The sequence below is a fragment of the Hetaerina americana genome, unplaced genomic scaffold (assembly GCF_022747635.1).
Source record: "Hetaerina americana unplaced genomic scaffold, ioHetAmer1.1.p SCAF_1, whole genome shotgun sequence".
In the NCBI taxonomy this organism is placed as follows: domain Eukaryota; kingdom Metazoa; phylum Arthropoda; class Insecta; order Odonata; family Calopterygidae; genus Hetaerina; species Hetaerina americana.
Genome location: NW_027286069.1, coordinates 34,227,271 through 34,253,423, shown reverse-complemented (window position 1 = coordinate 34,253,423; position 26,153 = coordinate 34,227,271). Strand labels below are relative to the sequence as shown.

Here is a 26,153-nt window from a genome sequence, read left to right as displayed (position 1 = left end):
ATTTAAACCGTTGAGTTTAATATAAGCTGACCAGGGTCTCAATTCTCAGTCGTCCTGGCATGCGTTTATCCCTCTATCTAGCAAGAGAATGAAAGAATACGGGTTGCATCGGGCTCAAACGACCGCTATGGGAGTGTCGGAAGTTTGCCAAGGGAGAAATATACCTGAACCGCGAATCGATGCTCGCAAGTTTCAATTCCTGGGTCAAAGCGTCGACTACCACGTCGCATTGAATGTTGGCTTTTGATTTTCAGAAAAACTCCAATTGAAATGTAGGTAGGCATTGCAGTTTCGTGCTGAAGAATCCTCAGTCCATCTGTGCGCACTTATTATGTCGGTCGACTACAGATATATGAAATGGGTGGGGATTGTTCATTGAGAATAATTCATTGTTACGAAAGTAAAGAGATTACGTTCACGGGCAAATGCATTCTTCCAATGGTAGAGGACGACTTAGTTTCTAGTGAGTTTCCGAACGTTTAGGAGTGGAGAAGTCTGTCGGCAGTGTGGCGGTGTAGAGATAAAACTGTTGTTCGTGGATTTCTAATTTACTTCATTTCCGGAAGCTACGCAGGAAGGATGGTAAAAATGTCAACCGCTTACTATCAGGATATGGGATTGTGGCCCACCGCTGGCTTCGCGAGTGGGGAGATGTCGAGGCTTGATAGTTCGCCTTCGCAGAAATCATCGAAGGAAAAGCTTAGTCGCCGTCCATTGGGTCTCCCGCTGTATGAGCAGTTATGATGTTTAAGTTTTTGGTTTCCCTCTTTTGAAGGAACCTTTATCGGTAGCTAACTTCTTTTGAGATTACTTGGAAGGCCTAGTCGAGTTACGAAATATTTACTTTCCCAGCTCGATATGGAGCACCGTATTTGGAATTCTAACATAAATTACAACTTGGTGAGCTTTTTGCTTCCTTTGTTTCATTTTTCCATGTATGTGGGTGATAAAAGAACCGGAATGACAACCAAAAGGGCCCATCGATTAATGTATGCCGGGGGGGGGGCAAACATTTATAACGAAGCTAGAGTTGTAGTATTTAGGGGAGGCGACCGACAGCTGAGGTAATTTGCGACATCAGGGATGGTCAAGAAAGGATGAAGGGTGTAGAGAATTCGTCGGTATTAGCCTACTCTTAACAAAAGGCGCCAAGGGTTTCGCAGTTAAACGTCCCATTCGACGGACGGCGTACTCACTCAAAGTGCCCGCCATAAAGCAGGGCAAGTAGGGATCGAGATACCGCTGAAAAATATTCGACGCCGCCGGGATTCTAACCGGGTGGGAAGCCAATACGATAGCCACCGCACTATCTCGATCCCCAGACGGGGAGGTTAAGAGTGGAGGTCATAATCTAGTTGTGTAGAATGAAATCGGGTTTATTTTTCAGATTTGATGTGCCCTAAAGTTACTTTATTATCATTTGTAAAAGGAGCTGATTTAATTGGTAATAACAAGGAGATTGTAAAATACTAGAGGGGGCGCCATGCATGTAACTGGAGTAGTAGTAGTTATTATGATCGACATTTAAGGTCATTTGGCATTAAGGACAGTTGGGTAATTTGGTAGTGGTAAGGTATTGAGGGATTAAATAAAGGGTGAAGGGAAACCCGGCATCGATATTAGCTTACTGTTAACGAAAGGCGCTGATTGGGCTGCTAATTAAGGCACTATCCGACGTACTTAAAATGCTTTTCACGTAGCGCCCCAATTGGTGATCTGGATACCACTGAAAATTCCTGCTTCAACCAAAATTCGAACACGGCTCTTTATAGCGGAAACTGGTGCACCAGTGACCGAACCAACCCAATCCCCATGTGATAGGAGTGTGGTTCGGTTTAGGGGTGCTTGGGAAGGTTTGGCCACGCCTACTTTGACCGAAACATTGGAATCGCAATTGAGTTAAAGGCCATTTAAGTCAATCAATTCCGTACGAAAGGTTCGAATGTATTTCTCTCCTTTGAATATAATAGACTTTTAATATATGTCGTGCAAATATATGTTGCGTTCCAATGGCATATTGTGGGGAAAAGTTACAAGAGCTAACTGCGAATTAATGTTCTCCAATTAGGGATTTCTGTCATAATTAACAAGAGATTTCAGTGTAGGTAATTTCCACCTTTAATAGATTTCAACCATCTTGCATGATAGCTTAGACTGTAGAGCTACTTTTTCAAATTCGGTTGCGCCTTAGGAACTTCACCCAAGCTGTGTAACCAAACAACTCGGAGAGAGCATTTTCCCTCAAAATCCTATCCGGCATTGTTACACGACTGGCTGCCCAGTAGTTTCAAACAGTTTAACATCTCCACGGAAATTGCTGAAAGAGTGGAGTTAAAAAATTTCGTGATGAAATAGAGATATTGCAGAAATTTGAATTCTTTTTATTAAATTAGAACTTTGATAGTACTCTGCCTCACTGAATGGTACTGATTGAACGATTTTCTTTCATTATTGTATTTTTTAGTGACCAAGATAAATTCGTACAATTTCAGTTTTTTATTAGTACCTGTAGTTAACCTTAAACTATTTCTCGAGGAAACTTGGTTAAAAAAATATTAATTTTTTAAATTTAGTTGCAAGATCTGCACGTGCTCATGATTTTAAGTTGTGATAGAAGCCCAAAATTGCGCATTTTAAAAAGCTGCCGCTCTGGAGTGGCATAAAAATATTATCGGCTTCAATCAAAGAAGCTTATTACCTCAGCCGTAACTTTGAAGGCAATAAGTCCTTTTTGAATCTATTAACCATGTGTCGCTCTTCATAGTAGGCAGAAGGAAATAAACATCGGCGTTCGACACCACGTATCACTTCGCTAGGCCCACATTTGATCCTTCTTATGTCACACTAATAGCAACGCTGTGATGTGGTTTTAATCAAGTTTTGCAGGGAAGCAGTGAAAAGAAGGAAGATCCCTTCTTTTCACTGCTTGCCTCTCCGATTCTGCTATTGCCAGGTGTCAAAGAGTGAATGTTTTCTTTATTACTTTTGAGATTTATTTACCTAGATGAATATGTGGAGATAAACGCATTCTCATTGGTATGCATATTTAGGAAGCGTTTCGTTTGATGAATTCAAGGAGCAGAATGTGCGCAAATATGTGTTTTGAAACTTGATTTAGCGACAGCATATTCCCATTAGATTTATAATGAGTTATTGATTGGAAATTCCACGTTTAAGTAACCTGCAGCACTGAAAAATATTCGAGCGTCTCGATAGAAAAAAGAGGTTAATGGTCCAGCGCAACATCACCTCGTGTCATCCTAAGGATGGCTGACAGCGTCAAATATTGGTTAAAATGCTTGTTAATGAACGGATAATGCGGATGCACAATAATTAATTTTTTACTCAATTCACATATTATTTAAGCATCGAAGATAAAGACCAATCCCTAAGGTTTTAATAAATTGTATTCCTCGACAGACGGATAAATGGGGAAAGAAATGCGCAGCAGGGCCCGTGTTGTCTGCTCGTATTCAGGCATCGGGCGCAGTTCCCCTCTTCTGAATGAAGTGGTAACAAAAATTAACATCGTCTCAAAATGTGACGAGCATGCGCTCAAGGTGGTATGGAATTTTTACCCGGAGGCAGAACTCGATAAGAAATGAGATAACCACCAAGGACGGTCTTTCCTATGGTAGGGCTGATGGCAACTCACGCGAAAATTCACCGGAGTTTACGTTCAAATTTTGCAAATAGCCTTGAATGTGTGAAAGGGGCATTATTTTTTTAAGACTGGTATACTTTCTGCCGGAGGCGTACTAGTTGCGGCAAAGTGCTTCTCTGATCCTGTTCTTAGGGTTCATCCCTTTCGTTGCTGTGTACTTTTTCGTTTGGGGGCACGTATTGGACAGAGTTGCCTTATATGTTTGGAGATATGGCCTCTTGACTGCCATTGCTCACCTTCTGATAAGCATCCCATTGACTTACGCTAAAAAGAGTGTTCGGGCATCATTACTGTATCGTTTAATCATTTTAACCAGATTCCATGGTGTGCCGATGTTTATTTGGTGATCCGTGGCCCAATTCGTTCTGGCTAGGGTCATTTTTCATCATACCTGAATATTTCTCCTTGGTACAATTTGGTAAGGAGTCATTCTTCCACGTATTCAGATATTAACGTGATTTTACTCTAACGTAGATGGGTTATATTTGCCAACCCTCCCCGTTGTTCAAAGTGCCGATGGTATCATTTTCAGTGAAGATCACATCACCCGGTTATAACCGAGGTATTTAGAGTCCCGTTTTGGTAATTTTAATTCTTCTTTTTTCCCCAGGAAAAATTGGCGATCACGGCAGATCCAAGGTTGGAAACCTCGAAAAACTTCGTGATAGTCAGATCTTGTTGCCATGTACCTTTTCCTTTCACGATTACTTGGTTAACATTATTTCATAACTCGTCGCAATTACTCGTAATTTCTCAACTCAGACTTTCAAACAAACCATTCCTCACACATGCGTCTTAACCCGCAAGCCATCACGAGGGCGTGTGGCATGTGATATAGAGTCACCGGCAATTAGAGTAACTCGTGACGTTCGCGCCATGAATTGATAGTGGAGACTGGAGCCTCGGGAAACCGGATGTGGTATCCTTTTCAGATACTTTTGACGAAATGGGCTTATCCGAAAAGAAAAGAATTAATTTTGCCCTTAAAAAAACTTACTTAGTTTGCAAGTATACTTGGGGCGGGACGTATAAACATTAGCGTCGAAGATTCCCGAAGAACGGACAGAGGTCGGGTTCAGCAAGAAGTGAATTGACGTGGATGACTCTCTCCTGCTGTAGATTGTAGGAATCTGGTCCTGGATAAATTCGTTTTCTTTCTGTTTTATTTAGAATAATATCATTGGCACACCGTCATGTCCTATTGTCGAAACCGAAAGCAAATTGTAGTGTTAATATAATTTGCGTGGGATTACAGTTCCACGAGAAACTTGATCTATAATTTCATACTTTTTGGTGTTCTAATGCGCCACATAGTCTTTTTTCGTTAATTTACAATCTATATGTGTGCTTTTTTTAGTATTTGTTGCTTTATTGAAAAATATTACTCGTTAGACGGTTTTAGCTTTCCATGGGTCTTAACAAACTCAATGGAGTCGATACGAAAAAAGTTACTTTATTGAAGGCGAGTCATGAAATGCCTTTGTCGAGATTATAACGTTTTTACATTGATAGATACGTCATTCATGTTAGTGACAATGTTTATTATTGTTCAAGACCGTTGAATATCCTCATTCTCAAAGTTTTCATGCGAAATCTACGGAGATGATTAGCTGTGGATCAAACCTTGTTATAGTATGGAGATTATTGGATTTGGAACTGTGTGGCTTTGGTATTTACGGCCGTGTTCCTTAAATGGCTCTACTCTGTCCAGTACAAATCGATAAAAGCGTAGATATAGATAGGTATTTGCGATTGCAACGACGACTGAAATAGCACTTATATGGTATGAATTCAATGTTTTGCGAGCTTGGTTCCTACGACTGGTTTATTTGTGAAGCTGACAACGACATTTTTGCTGTCTTTTGTCGTACTCTTCAGTTTTTTATTTCTTAAAACAACATTTAGTTTTCTCTCCCAATCATTTATTCTCTTTTTCATATATTTATCGTAATTCATTTTCAACGTGTGATTAGGTAAGTAGGAAGCCTCGGGGTGACAGCTTTGAGGGAAAGCATAGCAGTCTCTTGTCCCGCCGCGTCACTTGCCAACCCTTACCCACGTCAGACTGGTGGCTTACTTTCATTTGTTTTTCAGCATTCCTCGTCTATATTGTCAAAATCATCTCGTTGAATTTTCCCTATTTGTGCAGGACTTCCGTTTATTCATTCCCTAGTATTAATAAAAATTATTTTTCTTCGAATGAGGTTTGATTTTGTTCACTATCTTTTCCTTCCTTTTTTGCCAATGCTTCTTTGTCAATGACTTCATTCTTAATTACTTACCAAGGATTGCACTGTCTAATTTGTCATTGTTACGTCTCTTCCTTTGTGTAACGTGGAGAACACTTTATGGACCTCGGTGCACCATCCGTTGGAGTAAACGCCAAACCTTGTTATTTTTCTGTTATTCGGTAGGATGAGGCTAATTCGGACGAAAGTTTTTTATCTGGTTGCCTTTGTTCAGTTTTGACATTCATTTATATAACAAAGCAGCCAAAAACAGCACAAAGGCTTATAAATTGGCTGACAGGCAATACATGTAATTTACACAAAAATAAAGGGCAAGAGAAACGAACAAGGATGAAAAATTAACAAAAATAAATGCCAGGGGCAACTTGCAGGAGAGCACATATGCAATTAGAGAGGGTCAAATGACTCTGACGTTTAAGGAAGGAGGCGAAAGCGGTGAGTGAGGAAGAGAGGCCCAAGGAAGGATACTCAATGCTTAGGGAATTAAATGTAGCGGGCAGTCGATGGAATAGGGAACGTCGGGAGATCGAAAGACGGAACTACGGCATTGCGTCAGACTCAAGTTACGTATTGGTCGTGGGGGAACACGAATTGAGAAGAGAGGAAGAAGATCGTTGGTGCGGAGAGGTCCGTTGAAGATGTCACGTAAGAATTTCATATCAGGTAGCAATCGACGGCGGGAAAGATGGGAAATATCAAGAAATTAGAGAGTAAAGTCACAGGTTGTATTTTTGAGGGAAGGGACACGATAACGGGCAATGGAAATATGGAAATAGAGAGGTCTCTTGGGTAAATAAGTAGTTGGGCAGACCTTTCCCTAATCGTCCACCCATTCATTCTCAGTGTCACCTACGATCCCAGCTCATGCGCCACTCGCCCTTCCGCGGCAATGGTGTCTCGTAGAGCAATTGCAAATGTATGGCGTTGCGGGAATTGAGTCATGGCCGTCCATATTCTCTCATATGACCTGAAATATGTATGTTGGTCCCGCTTAATTCCTTACTTGACGTTACTTGAACTTACGAGAGTCTGGAGCATTCAAGGGGACAACGTCTGCAGTGAGCCCAAGGGAAAGAAACCATGCGTGGTCTTTACCACTGCGGATCGTCAGTAGGGAAGTCATACAATTCTTGGAAAAAAAATTAAAATCTGCGTAAGTCATGGAAATTGAATCTTGACCCCGGAAGGACAGTTAAATTCATTGAAATGTATCGGAATTACCACCTATATTCATTGCGTTTTATTTGAAGAATCAACGCTTTTCTATGCCTTCTCAAAACCGGAATAATCTCTTTTCTTGTCCATAATCAGTGCATCTGTTGACGCTGATTAAATGCTATTTGGATGATGAAAATCTCTCGAAAGCTTCGTACAATCATACATTTCTGATGCCTATTTTTTAGAAAAGTATACTGCTCATATATTGTAATATATGTCCTTGTTAATGCTTAGCCATTACCCTGGATACCTGAAAGGTTTAGTGCAAGTATATGAAGGGTCATGGAGCGGAAGTAATTCATTCATTAGTTTTTTTAGCGGAGTCATGAACGTTCCTTCCCATTCGAGTTCATTTTTACTCATGCAAAGTTCCCAGTTTTCGTTGGCTTGTGCGATTATTTTAATTGAATATTTACCACTGCATGTAATGTTCTTTCTAATATTTTAATTATATAACAGATGAAATTACACGCTGAAATTTTGGTGGGATTATTTCAGTTCACAATTGAGTCGGTAAATCAAGATCTTTGTCTAAGGGTTATTAGGTTATTTATTATATTCTTGTGATTTGTGAGTACCTGGCATGTCTCCAAAATCACAATATGAGGGATGAATCATTTCGGATAGAAATTTCTCTAATATATGATGTCTCCATAATGTATTATGTCTATTAACCGTGCGTTTATTTTTTCGCAGATATGGCACAAACTCTGCTTCAAGTGCCAGGTGTGCAACATGACTCTCAACATGAAGACGTACAAGGGATACAACAAGCAGCCGTATTGCGAAGCGTGAGTACTCAACTAAGCGTGGCCCTCCTCTCCTCCCCCTCCCCCTCCCCTGGCGCTACGCGCCTTCATTCCTTACTCTGTATTGATTAAGTCTCCTTCCCCGCCCATTGGCCAGATCTTGGCCGATCGTGATGGGGAATGGGCAAGCGATGGCATTACTTGTGCATCACGGAAAGTTGAAACACATAGTCATAGGACTAATGTAATAAAAGATTTTCTCGGTGTTCTGTATGGATCACCGTAATAAGTTGGGATTATTTTTTGTAAGCTGCCGTCTTTGCTGCACTGATGCAGTTTTGTTTTTTCTCCAAAATACCCTGGGTATTTTTAAATAGCAATTCGGGAACAACTACATGATCAAATTAGCGATGGTAACAAGACCTTAAGGGTCCACCCTAGTTGTGGTGAGATGCCATAGTAGTTTCCCCAATGCAAGTATCAACTGCATTCACCGCGATTCGAACCGTTGACTATCTTTTTCATTTGATTGCATTTCTTTGAAATGAAAAGGTGTCGCGAAACGCAATGGTTTGAGTTGTTGTCATTACAATGCGGGAAAATCCTATAGAATTAAGCATGCTAATAACGTGTTTGATTCTTCAAGAAAGGGGCATGTTGCTTTACCGAGGTTTGCACCTAGGCACCAAAATTGCTAAATAGCATTGCAACCGGTGAAAACGCAATAGTCAACCTCATATGCTTATTATCATGCGATACCATTAAAATCACGCTTGTGTATACAATAGGTGCACATCTAAATCGTACTTTGCCAACCGCCTCGAGGGATTGTGCCGAGCGTTTTTATATTAATTGGTAATCAGGAAAATTCACAATGTTCTACGTTATGTTGGCTACAACACAAAGAACAACGCGCGACGTAAGAAATTTGCAAATGCCATTGAGCTACAATTATTCTAATGGCTGGTGGCCTAACACACCTTTCCACTCGCCCTCGAGTGCCCTGTTTCCTGGGTAGAGTGTTTATATATTTATTGCGCATGCATTTCGTTCATTCTAACGCCCCTGAAAGGATTGTTTTCGTGGTGAATCTTAACCAATATCTTGCTTTGGTTTGATGAAAATTATGAAAAATATCCCAAGTGTTATGGTGCAGGCAATACCCGAATATGAATGGTCCTATATTGCAATGCCTTTCGTCTCTCCTTTTCTATTTATCACCGATTGCTGCATACGTCTGTTTGCACTTTTAATTGCACCAAGGAAGTAATCCATTTCTATCTTACCATCATTTTCGTCCTTTCTTTTAGAAATTATTGTTTGTGTTTCTCTTTCTCCCCACTCGCGTGTTTTCCCGTAGTCGATTTGGAGTTTTTTCGACATAGATTTGGGTTCTTATTTCAAATTCTAAAAGTGTCCTTCCTCGGTAGCATGTCGATTTTCAAAGGTGGGAGTAAAATTTATTTTTTACGTTGTCCTAAGGGGTGTGGAATTCAGACATCAGGGTGGGGATCGGGTCCCATCCCAATACCGCGTTAGGTTTCCCAGGAAGGTGTGGTCCCCAGAAATGTCGAACACCTCAGGAGAGACCGGAGTGTGTTCAGAGCCATCGCCTTAGACCCTCCATTCGGTGGCCAAACGATCAACCTGCTGTGCTCCATTACCAACACTTTTAAAAGCGAGTCAATATATAACAAAACCTTCTTGGAAAGGGGGATATTTTCGTCTGATAAGCAGAAAGCGAGGAAGATTACTTCGCCGCACATACAATGGTAACATCAGTCACGAAGGACGTCATTTTTTCGTTGTAGATTTTTTACCAGAATCAGATTTGATAGGTATTCCAGCGGTTTATATTTTGCAACGAATTTTCACTTTTCGGTTCTCAAAACTTAAGAATTGTCGGGAGAAGTGAAAGTTCGAAATATAAATCTTGTTTTTTTTTTTTTTTAACTTGCACCAGTAAACTCGTTGTTGGATGTAGTCGTCTGCTCTCAGTGGTTTATTTCCGCCAATGAATTCTGCGTTCTCAGCTTTTGCCAGCTAGATGGAAGCTGAGTGAATAATCTGCATAATTAGTCAGAGCACTGAGCTAGCGATCAGCGTCTTAGGAAATCAAAGACATGGACATCGGCAAAGATTTTAATGTAGTCAATAGTAATCATTTATAAACTGTCAGAAAATTTTGATTTTAAATAGAAACAAGGGTTCCCTGTTGGCATCCTGTTCAATATCTCACGAGAATGTGATGGAAGTGTTTGCAAACCGTGCCGAAACCCGTGGTATTGGAAGGAATGTGTGAATCCATACCATGATATGCAGTAGCAATATTATTTTGTTGCATTATGTAATATGTATAAATCGCGATAGTTCAGGGGCAGGCGTTGGACTACTGTGTTTATGTAATATATGTAGATAATTTGATATCACTAGATATCTTAGCGATAAGCCCGAATATTATTGCTAAGTTCACTGTACCTTGAGGTGAAGAATACTGCAATGCGGAATTCCATGGTGAATTTTTGCATTTCTTTGGTCAATTTGTTTCAGTATCTTTTATCTGGCAATCGCTAATGATAATTAGACTATCAAGGCAAGAAGGACTTGTACTCCTTCGTAAATGGTCTTCGCCGTTTGTATCACTCGGGAGATAATGTAGCCATTAGACAATGTCAGGTTGATGTCGTAGTTAATTTTATAAAATGCTTACGAAAGTATTGTGATTCATGTGATAGACGTTTAAGCACCTAAAAAAGACGTGTGAAAATAACATTGGTAAAGTTTTTGGCGTTTGATTCTTGACACTTCTGATTTTCTAACATGCATAATGTTGGCAAAAAATCGCCGGTTTTGAATCCCTTAGATTTCTCATGCTTGAACGATTCGCTCGAGCCTGATGAAGGTCTCAAAATTGCACGACGAAACTCTTGCTGTCGAGCCGACACAGTGGTGTGTAAACCAACTTCAATTCACGCTCATAACTGTCTTTGAAACGAACTTTTCAATTTTTGAGTTGTACAATTCTTATTAGCATTATAATTCTTGGAGCAATATTCTAACCAACAGAAACGGTTTTGATTACTGGAACATTTGGTGGTGGATTTATGTAATAGCCTTTCTACAAAAGGAAATGTATTCCTCCTGACACCACGAGCGATCCGATTAAGAGAAGTTTCAAACTTTAGCTGTGGCGGGAGAAGTAGCGCGACTTTTTCCTCTATCCCTCTATCCTCTGTCCCTATATCAGTTTTCGAATTCTGCTCCCGGTCGAAGCTCACTATATTTTTCCATCCCATCCTCATATGTACATTTTACCCTACCAATTGGATGGGCAAATCGGCCAGACGAAAGTATTTCGCTCTCCCGTCTTTCGACGGTGATCGTCGTGTCTCAACATGACGTTGGCAGCGACCGCATTCCATTGCCAGTCAGTCCCTCGCCGCCTTTCTCATCGTCTCCATCTTCCGCCCCCACCCTTTCCTCCCTCCCACCTCATCCCCCACGCCGACTCTCTCGCCGCGCCTCCCCCCCCCACCCCATACCTCCACCTCCAGTCATCTCATTTTTATGCTTTTGCCATATATTTTCCTTTGCCATCCCACGATTCTTTTCTCTATGCTTTCCTCATTCTACTTTTGAAAAAAATCACTGTCACGGTTTTTTTTATATTTTCCAGATGGATAGAAAAAACGTAATACTCGTAAATCTTCTCATTTGTGAATCCCAATCGCTTAATCCTATAACGCAGTGATAACAGCTATTTTGCGACCTAATATGGTGACCTTAAAACAAAGGAATTGCGGTAATGACAATAAAACGTTTTAATTGGGGCGAGATTGAGACTAGATAATCTTTTCTTCAAACTAACCTCTGAATAAAGTTAAGCACGTAGGTAATAAAGTCTCAAATAACGTGAAGCCGAGTTTTTTCCCCACATTTATAAATGATATGTAAATAACGATGAAAATGACCAAGTCAAATTCATGTAATTGTTCGCATAATGTATTCATGGTCAATTGTTTTACCGGTGCTGTAGAGTATTTTTGATTATGGCAAAAAAATTGGCATCTCTGCCTGGTGTTCATCGGGTTTCAATTGACTATTAGCTTTGCATGTTGATAATGACGGAAGTAAAAAAATATGAAGTACCATCCTACATTCGTTGAATAGTTGAAATTGATGTCTATTGTCAGTATGACAATTTTTCCGCGAATACTACCTTGATCAAAAAGTTCCCGGAATAACCACCGTGTGGCGCTCCCATCGTTCCGATTTGAGTTCTGTTTTTTTTGTTAAATTGGTACATCTGTTGTTGATATTCCCTTTAAATCTTAGTGTCATAACTTGACATTTGCAAAAGTTACGTAGCCAAGAGTACATCTATCTCTGTGTGTGTTGGCGATTTTTTACAATTTCAGAAATGGATTTAAATTTGCAACAACGAACTTGTATTAAATTTTGCGTAAAAAACGGATTTAGTGGCGCACGGACGTTGGAAATGTTGGAAAAGTGTTTCGGCAACGATTCTCTAAAAAAAACGGTCGTTTACCAGTGGCACGAGCGGTTCAGAAGTGGTCGTGAGTCAATCGAAGATGATGAACGCAGTGGCAGACCATCGACATCGAAAGTCGGTGAAAAAATTGATAAAGTAAAAGAAATGTTGGTCAATAACCGCAAATTAACCATCAGAGAAATAGCGGAGGACTTGAACATTTCCTATGGATCCGCCCAAGACATTGTGGTTAATGATTTGGGTTTCCGTCGTGTAGCAGCAAAGTTGGTGCCAAAGGACCTCAATTTCATGCAAAAAAGAGACCGTGTTGACGTCGCAAAAGACATGATTTGCGAGGCTGAATCCGATCCCACATTCATCAAAAGGATCATTACTGGAGACGAGACGTGGGTTTATGAGTACGACACGCAATCCAGACATCAGGCAAGTGAATGGCGTTCACCAAATGAGCCGAGACCAAAAAAACCACGTCGTTTTCAGTCAAAAAAGAAGGCAATGCTGACTGTTTTCTTGGATTACAACGGTGTAGTGCATCATGAATTTTTGCCAGAAGGCCAGACAGTAAACAAAGAGTATTATTTGGGCGTTATGAGACGTTTGCGTGAAGCAATTCGCCGAAAGAGACCAGAAATGTGGGCAGAAAACTCGTGGATTTTGCACCATGATAACGCACCGTCGCACAGTGCTATCATTATTCGTAATTTTTTGACGAAAAATGCAACAAATACCATCCAACAGCCACCGAATTCACCTGATTTGGCTCCCTGTGACTTCTTTCTGTTCAATCGAGTTAAAAAACCATTACGGGGAACGCGTTTTAGCAGCCGAGAGGAAGTAATGGAAAAATCGCAGGAAGCACTGATGGACATACCGAAAACCGAATATAAAAAATGTTTCGAGGATTGGATCAAGCGCTGGCATAAGTGTGTTGCAGTCGATGGGGATTACTTTGAAGGGGACAATATAGATTTAGATGAATAAACTTGTATTTTTAATTTTCTGAATAAATTCCGGGTAATTTTTGATCAAGGTAGTATAGGTACATGTTCAGCGTGATCACGGGAGCGAGTTGCCAGTCAGTGACTGACTCATAGTTTTCTTTGAAAAATATCTTGGAACAAGTGGTTTTGAAAAACTCCTTCACTCACCGTGTATGTGATACATGAATTTAAGATACTTCCGGTAGCATCATTTTTGGTATTACTCGATATACGAGTCCATGATACGCGATATTTTTATGCTGGGATCGGTATTTTATGTGCATTATTGTAAGTGAAAGGTTTAATTTACAATAAGAGGTCGAGATAGCACGGAAATAACAATTGACACTTTTCAGTTGCCCACGACTGCCTTTGCATTCTTACAAGGGAACGGATTTTGTTTGAATGTGTATTAACCTATAAGGCTATAAACTCAAATCTGACCCTCTTTGGTTCTCATGGTTACCCAGGTACTATCATGTTAGTGTGGTGTCGATCGTTGGTATTTTCCGTTGGTGTTTGATTTAGTTCGCCTTCTATGAAAGCCGGGACAGCGTTTCAATACGTGTCTTGCGTTTGGGCGTGGCCCAGAAATTATTCATGCAGAATTTTTATTAAAGGGCATCCATCCCTTTTATTAATATTCATAGTGGCGTTCCTCCCATACCGTACCAGGTTAACGGGATATTTCACTTCATATATGTGACTTAGATGTGCGTTCCTATCCAATTTCGCCCCCTTTCCGTTTTCTGGTATTCCTCTCGTAAAATCGATCTCGATCGCGACCCTTCTCCACATTATTTAATAACATTTAATTTTTAGATGCTCAGTCTGTGTCTTGCGCACTGCACTCTTGGAGGGCAGGGGGTGATGAGTTTGTGCATTGGAGGTCTACGTGTATGTGGCTTTTCGTTGTCTTGGATGCATCCCGTGGCGGAAATGGGCGTGCCCATCATTTCGGGAGGTCCGGTGAAGTACGACAGAGCGTCTGAAGTCTGCTTGCAGTTGACTTCGCGCGAGGGAATGTGGATTGGGGAGGAGGGGATTAGCTTGCTACTTACTCAGCTCTTAGAATAGCTAAGTCGTGACTGCGCCACCACAGTGCAAACGTTTTCCGGTGCGCGACAAAAGGAGATAGTGATGCCTGTTTCTCGCTTATCATGGCCTGCTAAGGTTTTTTCGTTGTATGTAGATGCTTATCGAGTGAGCCCTGGGAAACAAAGTTCGAATAGTTATATATTTTTGTACGGAAAGTTTTGTTTCGCTATCCCATCAACTTTTTTACGGTAAATGCATGATGCCAATTAATTCCAAGGTTTTCACTCGACGAGAAATTTCTTGTGTCAATATCGCTCCCTTTCTTCTTTTGTCGACATCAGTTAACTCTCATACTCCAAGCGCTTTGTCCTGCTCCCTCGCGTTTTACCATTACTGAGTAAGCATACGTATATTGCGATGGAGTCGTTGATTCCGTGATTGTGCTTCATTTGGGGTTTCTTGTAGTTGGCGGTTTCAGTAGGTGTCGGGGGATAATCGGAAAGCTTAGAATTATTTCCGTATATCAATCGTGTTTATCTCCGGATCACAGTGATAAGGGAAGCGCGTACCGGTAAACAGAAACTGCGCGTACTTTATGACTGTTGGTCTGTAGAAACAGAAAGCAAACAAACTGTAGTAGATTGAACTGGACTGATGAACTTGCGACAGAGTATCGTTCAATTTAAGACTTAATTTTCTTAAACTATGCTAGCAGGTCAAGGGATTTACTCCCCCGGTCCGAAAACCCATGTATTTAAATTAATCTGTTACACTTACTCACTTCACCTCATTTCATAGTAGATGCAAAAGGTGTTGCGTATGAGATGATTCAAAGGGTGTTCTGAGTTAAAGGATATGACTGTTCCAGGCCGTGCCCATAGGACCCGCTCCAGTGATTTATCAGAAGTAATTCAGCGTTTAATTTCTTTATTAGGGAATCATGCTTGGATTTTATTTACTGAAATTTATAATTTACCTGTGAAACTGTCTTTATGCATGGCACTGCTGTAGTTCATGTTACATTTTTGAGAGGACACAGCTGGCTTAGAGAATATTTGGGTATTTCAGAGTTTTTACAGTTATGTTAAGCATAGAAATGAGCGCAGAGAAAGATCAGAATGTTATTTTTTTGTTGAAAGGTATAGTTGGAATTCGCAGTGATAAAACTAAATGACCCTGAAACGCCAATCCTATTGGCGTAATCCTATTTGCGTACCAGCGTGCATACTACTATTACCGACGGGTCCTACCATTTCCTTGATTCTCTTTATGCATTTTGATTTATGCATCAGTTTACTTTAGTTTTGACTGCCAGTTGTTGCAAAGTATGTTTATACACCCGGTGTCTACATACCAAATACCTTAATTTCCCTGGGACATGCAGAAGAGAAAGGACCAGATAATTCCATTCCCTGCAACCTACCCTTTGTGGATACTGTCAAAGGTGGAAAAGCTGTCTCCCCTTTGTGCGCGGTTAATGTTTTGTTCTTTCCTTCGAAGATTTGGGCAAGGTGTGAATAGAATCCCATTTCCGTCAAGGCTCCAACAGATGAGGAGAAACGTTGGGGAAACACCTCATCATAAAGCGGAGGCCAAAATACGACTCCTTGCGCATCAATGGATCGCCAAATCTGATTTAGTGAAACAATACTCTAGATTCGTTTTCCGTTGACTGTTCGGCTCTCAATGCTTTTCGATAGATATGAATTTAATCCAGGAGTCTGCTATTTATCAGAGTGACCGGAGTCATAATACGCCATTTAGTTTATGATTATGGTTTTCAAAATACAAATATGCAAAAGGCGTTCCCCTTTGAGTAATCTCTCCGCTGACTCATTTTCACTCCCACAATTGTAGATAAGACCCATCTCCAGATATTGAATCCTCCTCTCTGCATATATCCATTATCCTCTATTAAAATATTTATAGTCTGAATATCAGAATTTCTGGGAACGTTGATGGCGAGGTAGTGGAATGTTGGAAATTCTTCGTCACTCCTCTGATTTGTGACAGGGAAAGAAGATACTTGAATATTTGCATTTCGGAGTTTTTTTTTAAATTCATTAGACAGGAGTATGGAGACGTATATCACCTCCCTTATCTCCTCACCCCCTCTTTCATATATCTCTTTCTCACTGACGTGCCCTCTACGTTTTGCTTTCCCAGCTCCACCCCCCCCCTTCCTCCGCCTCCATTCTTCTCTCTTCCTCCGTCGCTTTTTAACCCCGCCATTCTCCATCCTCTCCTTATATGTATACGGCCACCATTCCTGCTCCCTCGACCTCTCCCTCCTTTCCCCTTAGACCCCGCGCCGCTAAGCTGTCTCCTTGCCATCACCCACGTCTTATCTCGTCCCCCCTACCCTTTTCGCCATCTTCCTGTCCTTCCTCTCTCCCGCCTTGTTTCGCCATTGTCGCGGACCACCACTTTTGAATCTCTCGACCTCGATTAAATGAAAATATTGTTGGATGGAGTGGAATCGTCACTTGAGCCACGGAAAGTTCATTTATTTCCACAAGTCCGTGCAGAGAGCCAGCGGTGCACGGGGAATTTGGGGAAGGTGAAGATTTTCGTTATATCTTTGTGTCTATGTCCTTAATATGATCCGAGAGCCGCCATAAGGGCGTGTGGCGGGGGGTGTTAGGGCAACAGGTCTTAATGCCCAAACATTTACTTAAACATGTTTTTAAAATTTTATGTTGTCTTTCAATGACTGGCTTGCATTCTGGCCACTCAAAAGTGACAAATAGATCGTAGGAATTGAGTCCCAGCATCGCGAACGTTTTCACCTTGTCGCGCTCGTGCCTGTCATTGATATTTTTGAAAGCGATGGTACGTAGTCATGTGCATCCGAGTCGTGCGTCTTAACGTGCAGGGTCAAATCCGCCGGGTTGGTCTACGGTACGCTCGGTTGTGAAAGGTTATCGACTGGCGTGAAAAATCTCTCGTGCCGATCCTCCGCCTCCCCCTCCCCTCGCGATCCCTCGAATCGAGTCTCGTGCCAGACTTCGTAATCTCGACCCGCATTGTCTCCCATGGATCGTCGTGTTTACAGGTCGAACGGAGTCTCGTTCCGTTTTTTTACGTGTATTTTTCTCTTCCGCCGGCTTAATCTCCGCTCGGCTCGTTGCACGGAAGCCGTAGGAAATTCCTCTAACCCTCCCTCTCCCCACAACCCTGTCGGGTCCCGGTAAAACCCTTAAACAGGTGACCCTGTTTCCCTTTCGCACGACCCGTTTTTTTTACGTTTGTTTTTTTTATTTCCGTCAAGGGCCGGAGACCTGTTAGTTCCCGGTCAAGCGGAATTGGGTCGAGGGTTGTGGAAATTCTCGAAAATCACACCAAGGCGTGTTGTTGTGCTTTTTGCCCGTCCAAGAAATCCGGGAGGAGTAAAGCAAGCAGCAAGTAGGGGACAGCATTTTCGACGCCGCCGCGCCGCTTTAACGACTTTCGAGCGGAGAAGGTCTCGGCGGTCAACGTTGAGGATAATGGACTAAGTGGGTTTCGTTGCCAGCATAACGGCGTAATTCGCCCCTGGTATGTGACAGCTCGCTCGGTTTACCAAAGTAGTTTCCAGTGTATGGCCACGCCGGCCACTCGAGGAGACGGTTGAGGATTCAAAAGAAGAGCTCGCAAACGCTTTTTTAGCCCAAGGATTCTTCCCGGAAGATATTCGCGTTAGATGCCGCTGTCTTTATTGAATTCCGAAACTAAACATTTTATAAGTTCTTTTGGAGACCATGGTATCGTGCAATATTTCCTAGGACCCAACTAAAGCCTACTCTCATCGATGGACTGATAACAATAATAATTTATATTATTACCACCTCACGCATGATTGATTAGGGGGAATCAGTATTAGTTATTAATTGAATGCGCTACCGTTAATTTCTTGGAAGAAATATTAATTTTTCAGGGGAAAATACCCACGTAAAGTAAATATAATTGCAAGAATTTTAGACGACGGAGTTCACCTTTCCTACGCATGATAATTTTTAGTATGCGAAAGAAGATGGTCACTTTTAATAATCTCCTTTTCTGTAAATAATTACTGAAAGAATCTCTGTGATGAACGAAATTGTTTCATGATTCGGGTCGATTGAGTAAATATCTAGATTTTTAATATTGTATACATTTTCATTGGTGCATAGAAGAACTCAACGCAGCTCACCAAAAATTTGGAATTATTTTAGAAACAATTGGTTTAGGTAACTTTTCCCTTGTGAGAATTTGACCTCTATTTGATCTCTATGGTTTGCTGGCGTGCCGTGCTTTGGATCAGTCGGAGAGATAAACATCGAGATTTTTAGCTCCTAAAAAGGATTCGCATCTTTATCTCCAACACCTGTTTGTTAATCAGGATATCCACCTCGCTCTTGAGAGTTCTTTGCGTTGAAGGTATATATTTTACGTAATTCCATCAGAATAGGTTCGGGTCATATTGTGTTAAACGTCTCCCTTCTTGTAAAAGGTGTTATATCGCGGACTGTTAGGAAATACGTTTGTTCCAAATGCAAGAAGTAATTCCGCCATTGCGACCTCATCCAGCAAAAAATAAATCGGAATCGTTGGGCAAAGATGGAGAAAAGGTTCTAGCATTTATTCTGTGCCAAAGAGGAAAATGGAAGTATGAGAATATTAAGTTCCGTATCGAAAACGAGCGTGGATATTGGTACTTAATATAGTGCGAGGGCGTAATGGGAGTATATCAGTGAACCGTTCGTATAATGATAGTGTTACGGATCCGCTATTATAAATAACGGTTGTAGGAGGCATTGAAGATCCGTCCTGATAAGAAAATGAGATAAAGCAATCTGCTGTCTTTTTTTCAAGGTACTAACCCCAAAATTCCATTGTTCTTGAGCGGTAGGGTTCTATGAAAGGGTTACTTTATTTCAGCTGTCTACACTTGTGGCGTCAATCGGAATAGCTTTACTCTGAGAGGCATTAATGCGTCTTTTTGCCATTTTTAGAAATGTGTCGTTGCAATAGCTTCGAGCTAAACGAAAGTTGATGATTTATCATTTGGTCAATCCAGTAGGCAGGCAAAACGAATGCTTTCATAGGATAGGTGGCTTAAAAGTAAGTTCGCTGGGTCCCTAACGGGTTTAGAAAGCCATTCGGTTCCATCGGATTGATCGCCGGGAATTGGATTTGGCCGATGCTTCCTTTCTAGCGACGAAATTTCTTTAAAGAGCATGTTAAAATTGTCAAATTAATACCTCAAAAATTTCCGATCAAATTAATACTATGTGGATATGATTTTAACGATAATTTGTAATTAATGATTAGCCAATAGGAGTGATAACCTATTTAAGAATCGGGTGATCAACGATGAGTTGATTGAGCAAGAAAATAGGCCGGGGTAAGTGAAGAGTCCCTGTTTCAGCTACAATCATGTTTTAAGTTGTTAAATATTTTCTCGACGCTTCTGCTGCGTTCATTTCTTTGTTTTTTTCTATGCAAGGCTCTCAGGTGGGAGAGAAGTTTATGGCGGCGACGTATTCCCTAGCCAGATATATGTTGTACCCTAAGGCATACCGCTGACGCCAAACCTGCTCCAGAGTCAATCGAACATAGATCGAACACACAACACTGGAATTTTTTATGCGAAAAAAAGGTATCCGCAAAGTCGAATGCCCGCTCATTTCGACCCCGTGGGTCTTCATCCAAGGTCGCGTGACGTGCGCCGGAATAGAAATTGGGGAAAAGTAAAAGTTTTGCTTCGCTCGAAAAAATCTCAAGGTTGGCCGCCGTCGGCTTCCAAGGAGAGACGCGCCGATGCATCGAGTCAAGCTCCCTCAGTTGCGAGAGGAGCGGAGGGTCAAAGAAATGGTTCTTGTGGAGGGGAGGAAGGGTGTGCTAGAGAGGGGTGAAGTTGTTCCGCTGAGGAGTGGAAGGAAGAGAGAATGAATGAAGAAGAGGGGGAGCATCAGATGGGCAGGAATGGGCGATCCCATTGATCCCATACTCCCCTCTTCCAGCCGCCGCGCTGTCCCTTGTCAGCGGGGGCAGCCATGGGCCGGTCGGCAGCGGCGGGGGGAAGGGGGAGGGCGGCGACTCGTCTCGTAACGGCCGACCGGAAACTCCGTCCGTCGGCATCCAGGCCCTTCAGAGAGTTCAGCCCTCTAAATGGGGTATTTTTTTCTGCGCGGTCGTAATTCCCCCTCGCGAGTTCGATGGGTGCTGCTTTGTGATGAGGACGGTTTTTTTTAAATCGTTTCTGATAATTATTGTGGCTTGTGTCATTATTACTCGAGCTCCGTAATCTCGTGAGAGGATTGAGATTTTGTCCGTCAGGTCTCGGGGTCAGGAGTGATGCCTCTCCAGCCGTAGGTTGACAGGGTTAGTGTAGGTCTGTGAGGTTTTATAATTTGCACAAGATCGCGGAAGTTGAAAAATGGCTGATTTTTAAATGAACAAGTTGGCATTTATAATCGCATTCATTCACTACTATGTGCTGGACGACACGAAATTTTTTATATTTTGCTTTCCCAACTCTTCTCACCTGGGTACTATGGACAATGTGCTCATCATAAAACCTTTGAGGTGATATCATTTCATCTCAAAATAATACCTTTGAGAAGCATCGATTTCGAAGACTATCTTGTGTTTCAGTCAGATAAACCCACAAGTACGGATACTTCCTCATCGATGCTCTAATTTCAAAATCCGCAATGTTGGGAGCTATAATTTTAAAATTCAGCTATGGAGGAATTATGGTCGGTTAAAAATCTAAATCTAAAGACATTAATTACCCTGCTGAAAACATGTTGTGGTATTAGATTAAATTTTTTAAGTGATTTGAGAGGAAGTACTGTGTAACATAGTTTTTCATTTATCACAACAGGATTGTGAATCTAAATAAAACAGAATTTATCTTACTTTTGTGTACAATCATGATAATTACCTGGCGTAGTCAGGTCTAGGCCAAGATAGGATGTGATTACCTTGTCATCAGCCGGGCCGCCGTTATTTTGGGCAATATTTAATTGTGAACTGTAATATATGACCGATGAATACACATGCGATAAAATTGTGATCGAACGTTCGTACGTGCACTGGGTGTCTGGGGATTTGCCTGGCGGAACATGTACTTGACGAAGTACAATTTTGGCGCTGGCATGTGATCTGCCTGGCTAGCTAATCCCCGACTATTTTTTTTTGTTGGGTCAAGAGAAACTTCTTATAGATCTTCGTATTGATATCGTTATTTGAGCAATACTTTATTGCTCCCTTATTTCTTTGTCATGGTAAAATGGTGTCGATCAACTGCTGGGTTGGCTAGGCTGTTAAATAATTATGAATTCTGTTCCAGTGGTTCATCTTTTTAGGAAGCGACGAATATTCTTGTTCGGTTGTCGCTCATTAGTTTGTTTCAGTTATTGCATTGTTTCTCATCCTCCCAGGGATCATACACCCAGGGAAACCTTTGAAAATCTGCAAGGTGAGTGTTGGAGGAATTCATGGACCATTTGTCCGAATGGATGGAGAGAACACTCAAGCATTGACCGTATCTTTTCGTGTGAACAATCGTCACTCTGTAGTTTCAAAATTGCTTCCCACACACATTATTAATTTAGCGTGATGATTTATAAAGCACTAGTATGTGGGCTCCTAGCCGCTAACCATTTGCTACACCCGAATCGAGCGTGATGAGTCTTACCTTCGCTTTATACTCTCTCTCCCCACACCACCCTTCGCTGTACAATATTGCCTCGCATCTATTTTTGCAAACTGCTCTCTCTCGTCCCGAGAAGAGAAAATTTCCATATCATTCACAGATATATTATGATTTTCATCGAAGTGTATGTCACAATTTTTTTACATTTAGGGAGACTTGTATTTTGTGTTGAATATTTACGGCAGAAACATTAGGGGCACGCACGTTTCTTCGTCAGTTGGCGTATGAGCATCTTTCCGTCTTTTCTGGAGAAGACCGCAGCATATTTAAGCCTGCGCAGAGTTCCCTCCCCAGGTCATTCTTTTTGCCCATCAAAATTTCTGTTCCTCCGACTACGCCGCCGGCAAAGTATTTCACGAATTTTCTGGCCTTATCACATCTTTTCCTGAGCTTCAATGCCAAGCTCGCGGGCTCTGTGAGAATCTGCCCTGTTTTCAAAAGCCTTTCCTGGGCGTCATGGATGATATTATAGTTGAGATTAAGCAAACTTTGGAATTTGTTTATTTAATGGATTATAATTTGTCGCGCTAATTCCATATTATGTAGGTTGTATTTTTGATGCAGCTATATCAATTGCCATTTCATAATTTTCAGGACTGGGTGTTGTCGTACGCTGTTGTTATAGATATATGAGGATATTAGCGCTACTAAACCAAGAATGTCATAAGTCTTATCTCTTATCTTAACGCTCTGAGATTTATTTCTTACATTTTAGGATAGCTGCTTTTCAAAAAAAGTTGTTAGAAAATGTTTATTTTCGCGCTTATCAACTCGTTGATGCTTTCTTAAGCATCAAGCTTCTGCCGATTCTGTCCGCAATCAAACTTCTTTTTAAGCGGTGTAAATAAAAGCCCTTTGATGTTAAAACCATATTTGTTTGATCGAGTTGGCCTTTATTTTCAAGGACAACGAAAAAGTAGTGTTTGTAGAGGGCGTGATCGTGTTTATAATGTCCTTTTTAGAGTGCGTCAACTCTCTGAGATTTCACCCCTTGGAAAAGAAGAGGTTGTTTTGACCCCACGGTATCTGTACGGGGGGTCAGTTATATTTGGATGAAATGATGTCAGCAGTGTCTTTCGCGTCTCGCTCTATATCAAATAATTGCATAAGCTATTGATGACTGTATTTATTTCCTCGTCGAATGCCCTTCATTACCGCATTATTATGCTCTTGAGGAAAGTGGAAACTCGGACGAATTCTTGGTTCTTGCAAAAGGTCAAGTTTTGCCACTCGGGCATATCGAATGAACTCTGCCCTCTATCTGGGAGTGACTATTCTTGATTTACGATTCATTCATTCTGATACTATCAGAGCGGATCCAGCGAGAATTCTTATGGGAGCAAGTATGTTTGCATGTGAATTTAGTGTTAAATATTTGTACGTCATCATTAGGAGTTATCAATTTCATGATTGGTTTTTATTAGGCCCCCAAGTCTATTAGAATTTATTTAATAATTTGCAATCAAACTTATTTACCAATGGCAACACATTTTTTCTTCTGCAAACCGGGTATATTATTGAACAAATATTAATATTGGTTAGCGCTTGACAAATATGCCTTAAAGAATGAAATAGTTATATCGAAGCGGACAATGTAGTCCTTCATCATTTAGATTTTTATGAAAGAAGCCGACATTTTCAAGTATTAGTATTTATTAGACTACGATCCTTCGGAGGTATTTCCCCTTATCTTCGGTGGACCAATCTCCTATTGCTTATCTGCGTCGATTATGTCAAGTCAGTTGGGGATTCCTTTCACCATGCAATCTGTTATCATCATTAACCCTCGGCAGAGCGCCGACTCCGTCAGACCTGTGCCCCAGTGGAAGCTTGTCGATGAATGTTTTCTTGGCCCCTCCCTTTCTGTCATCACGAAAAGAGACAGCCCTTGGTTTACCAATTGGCGATTCTCGGATTAATTTCAAAACATGGCCCCTAACTGAGAGATTGGGAAAATATGACTATCTTGTGATGTGGAATGTGGATTCTGATTGCTCAAGTTCAAAGTTTTACATAGAGATGACAAAATCATCTCTTTCTTTTTCACCTCAAGTGCAGAAAATGCAATTGAGACTTAACCACCTTTCAGAGCAGCGCTATCTTTTCAAACCACACAATCGTCTGTTGCCTCAAAGATTCCTCTTATTCTCGGTTCACTCGACCTCAAGAGATGAGGGTTGGACTATTGACAGTGGGGTTGGCCCCGAAATAAGAAATCCAGGTGATTTCTGCTAACAGCGTTATCTAAAATTATGAGTGGTGCTCATGGTTTGGATACCTGAAAGTCGTGGAAATCCGCCTGTCTCGGGGAAAGAAGTTGTCTCGCATCCCCCCAATATTTATGTGAATTTAACATGCGCCCGGCTAAATTTGAGGCGAACATTACCCCCACCTGTTAAAATCAACCTTACGGGTTTATTCCTGTGATTTCTGTGCGTGCACTACAGTCGAAAGTGCCTCCAGCGCATATTCGGCACAAACGGTCGGCACAGCGCCTTCACTGGTTCGCTAACACATGCGATCAGCTAAGAACACGGCCTTACTAGTAGGCGGGGATATATTCGACTTTAGAGAGGTGTGAGACTAGGTGTATTCGAGGGGGAAAATGGGAATTCCTTTGTGCCGCGCGCATTCGACTCTGGTGCAACCCGTCTCTCGTTCTCCGTTCCACCCACGCCGAGTGATCACCCCGTACTCCAATACTACCTTGATCAAAAAGTTCCCGGAATAACCACCGTGTGGCGCTCCCATCGTTCCGATTTGAGTTCTGTTTTTTTTGTTAAATTGGTACATCTGTTGTTGATATTCCCTTTAAATCTTAGTGTCATAACTTGACATTTGCAAAAGTTACGTAGCCAAGAGTACATCTATCTCTGTGTGTGTTGGCGATTTTTTACAATTTCAGAAATGGATTTAAATTTGCAACAACGAACTTGTATTAAATTTTGCGTAAAAAACGGATTTAGTGGCGCACGGACGTTGGAAATGTTGGAAAAGTGTTTCGGCAACGATTCTCTAAAAAAAACGGTCGTTTACCAGTGGCACGAGCGGTTCAGAAGTGGTCGTGAGTCAATCGAAGATGATGAACGCAGTGGCAGACCATCGACATCGAAAGTCGGTGAAAAAATTGATAAAGTAAAAGAAATGTTGGTCAATAACCGCAAATTAACCATCAGAGAAATAGCGGAGGACTTGAACATTGCCTATGCATCCGCCCAAGACATTGTGGTTAATGATTTGGGTTTCCGTCGTGTAGCAGCAAAGTTGGTGCCAAAAGACCTCAATTTCATGAAAAAAAGAGACCGTGTTGACGTCGCAAAAGACATGATTTGCGAGGCTGAATCCGATCCCACATTCATCAAAAGGATCATTACTGGAGACGAGACGTGGGTTTATGAGTACGACACGCAATCCAGACATCAGGCAAGTGAATGGCGTTCACCAAATGAGCCGAGACCAAAAAAACCACGTCGTTTTCAGTCAAAAAAGAAGGCAATGCTGACGGTTTTCATGGATTACAACGGTGTAGTGCATCATGAATTTTTGCCAGACAGTAAACAAAGAGTATTATTTGGGCGTTATGAGACTTTTGCGTGAAGCAATTCGCCGAAAGAGACCAGAAATGTGGGCAGAAAACTCGTGGATTTTGCACCATGATAACGCACCGTCGCACAGTGCTATCATTATTCGTAATTTTTTGACGAAAAATGCAACAAATACCATCCAACAGCCACCGAATTCACCCGATTTGGCTCCCTGTGACTTCTTTCTGTTCAATCGAGTTAAAAAAACCATTACGGGGAACGCGTTTTAGCAGCCGAGAGGAAGTAATGGAAAAATCGCAGGAAGCACTGATGGACATACCGAAAACCGAATATAAAAAATGTTTCGAGGATTGGATCAAGCGCTGGCATAAGTGTGTTGCAGTCGATGGGGATTACTTTGAAGGGGACAATATAGATTTAGATGAATAAACTTGTATTTTTAATTTTCTGAATAAATTCCGGGAAATTTTTGATCAAGGTAGTATCCTACCCAGTAAAAAAATATGTTCCTGT

The 26,153-nt window shown here is 41.4% G+C and overlaps 1 protein-coding gene across 2 annotated transcripts in view; it reads left to right on the top strand.

Moving 5' to 3' along the window:
- The window catches only part of Lasp (LIM and SH3 domain protein Lasp), a 104,015-nt gene that overhangs the window by 11,210 nt on the left and 66,652 nt on the right, over positions 1–26,153 (top strand). For both annotated transcript variants that reach the window (XM_071588050.1, XM_071588059.1), the window contains exon 2: positions 7,828–7,922. In XM_071588050.1, the coding sequence (XP_071444151.1) occupies positions 7,828–7,922 (95 nt within the window). The remainder of the gene's footprint in view (positions 1–7,827; positions 7,923–26,153) is intronic.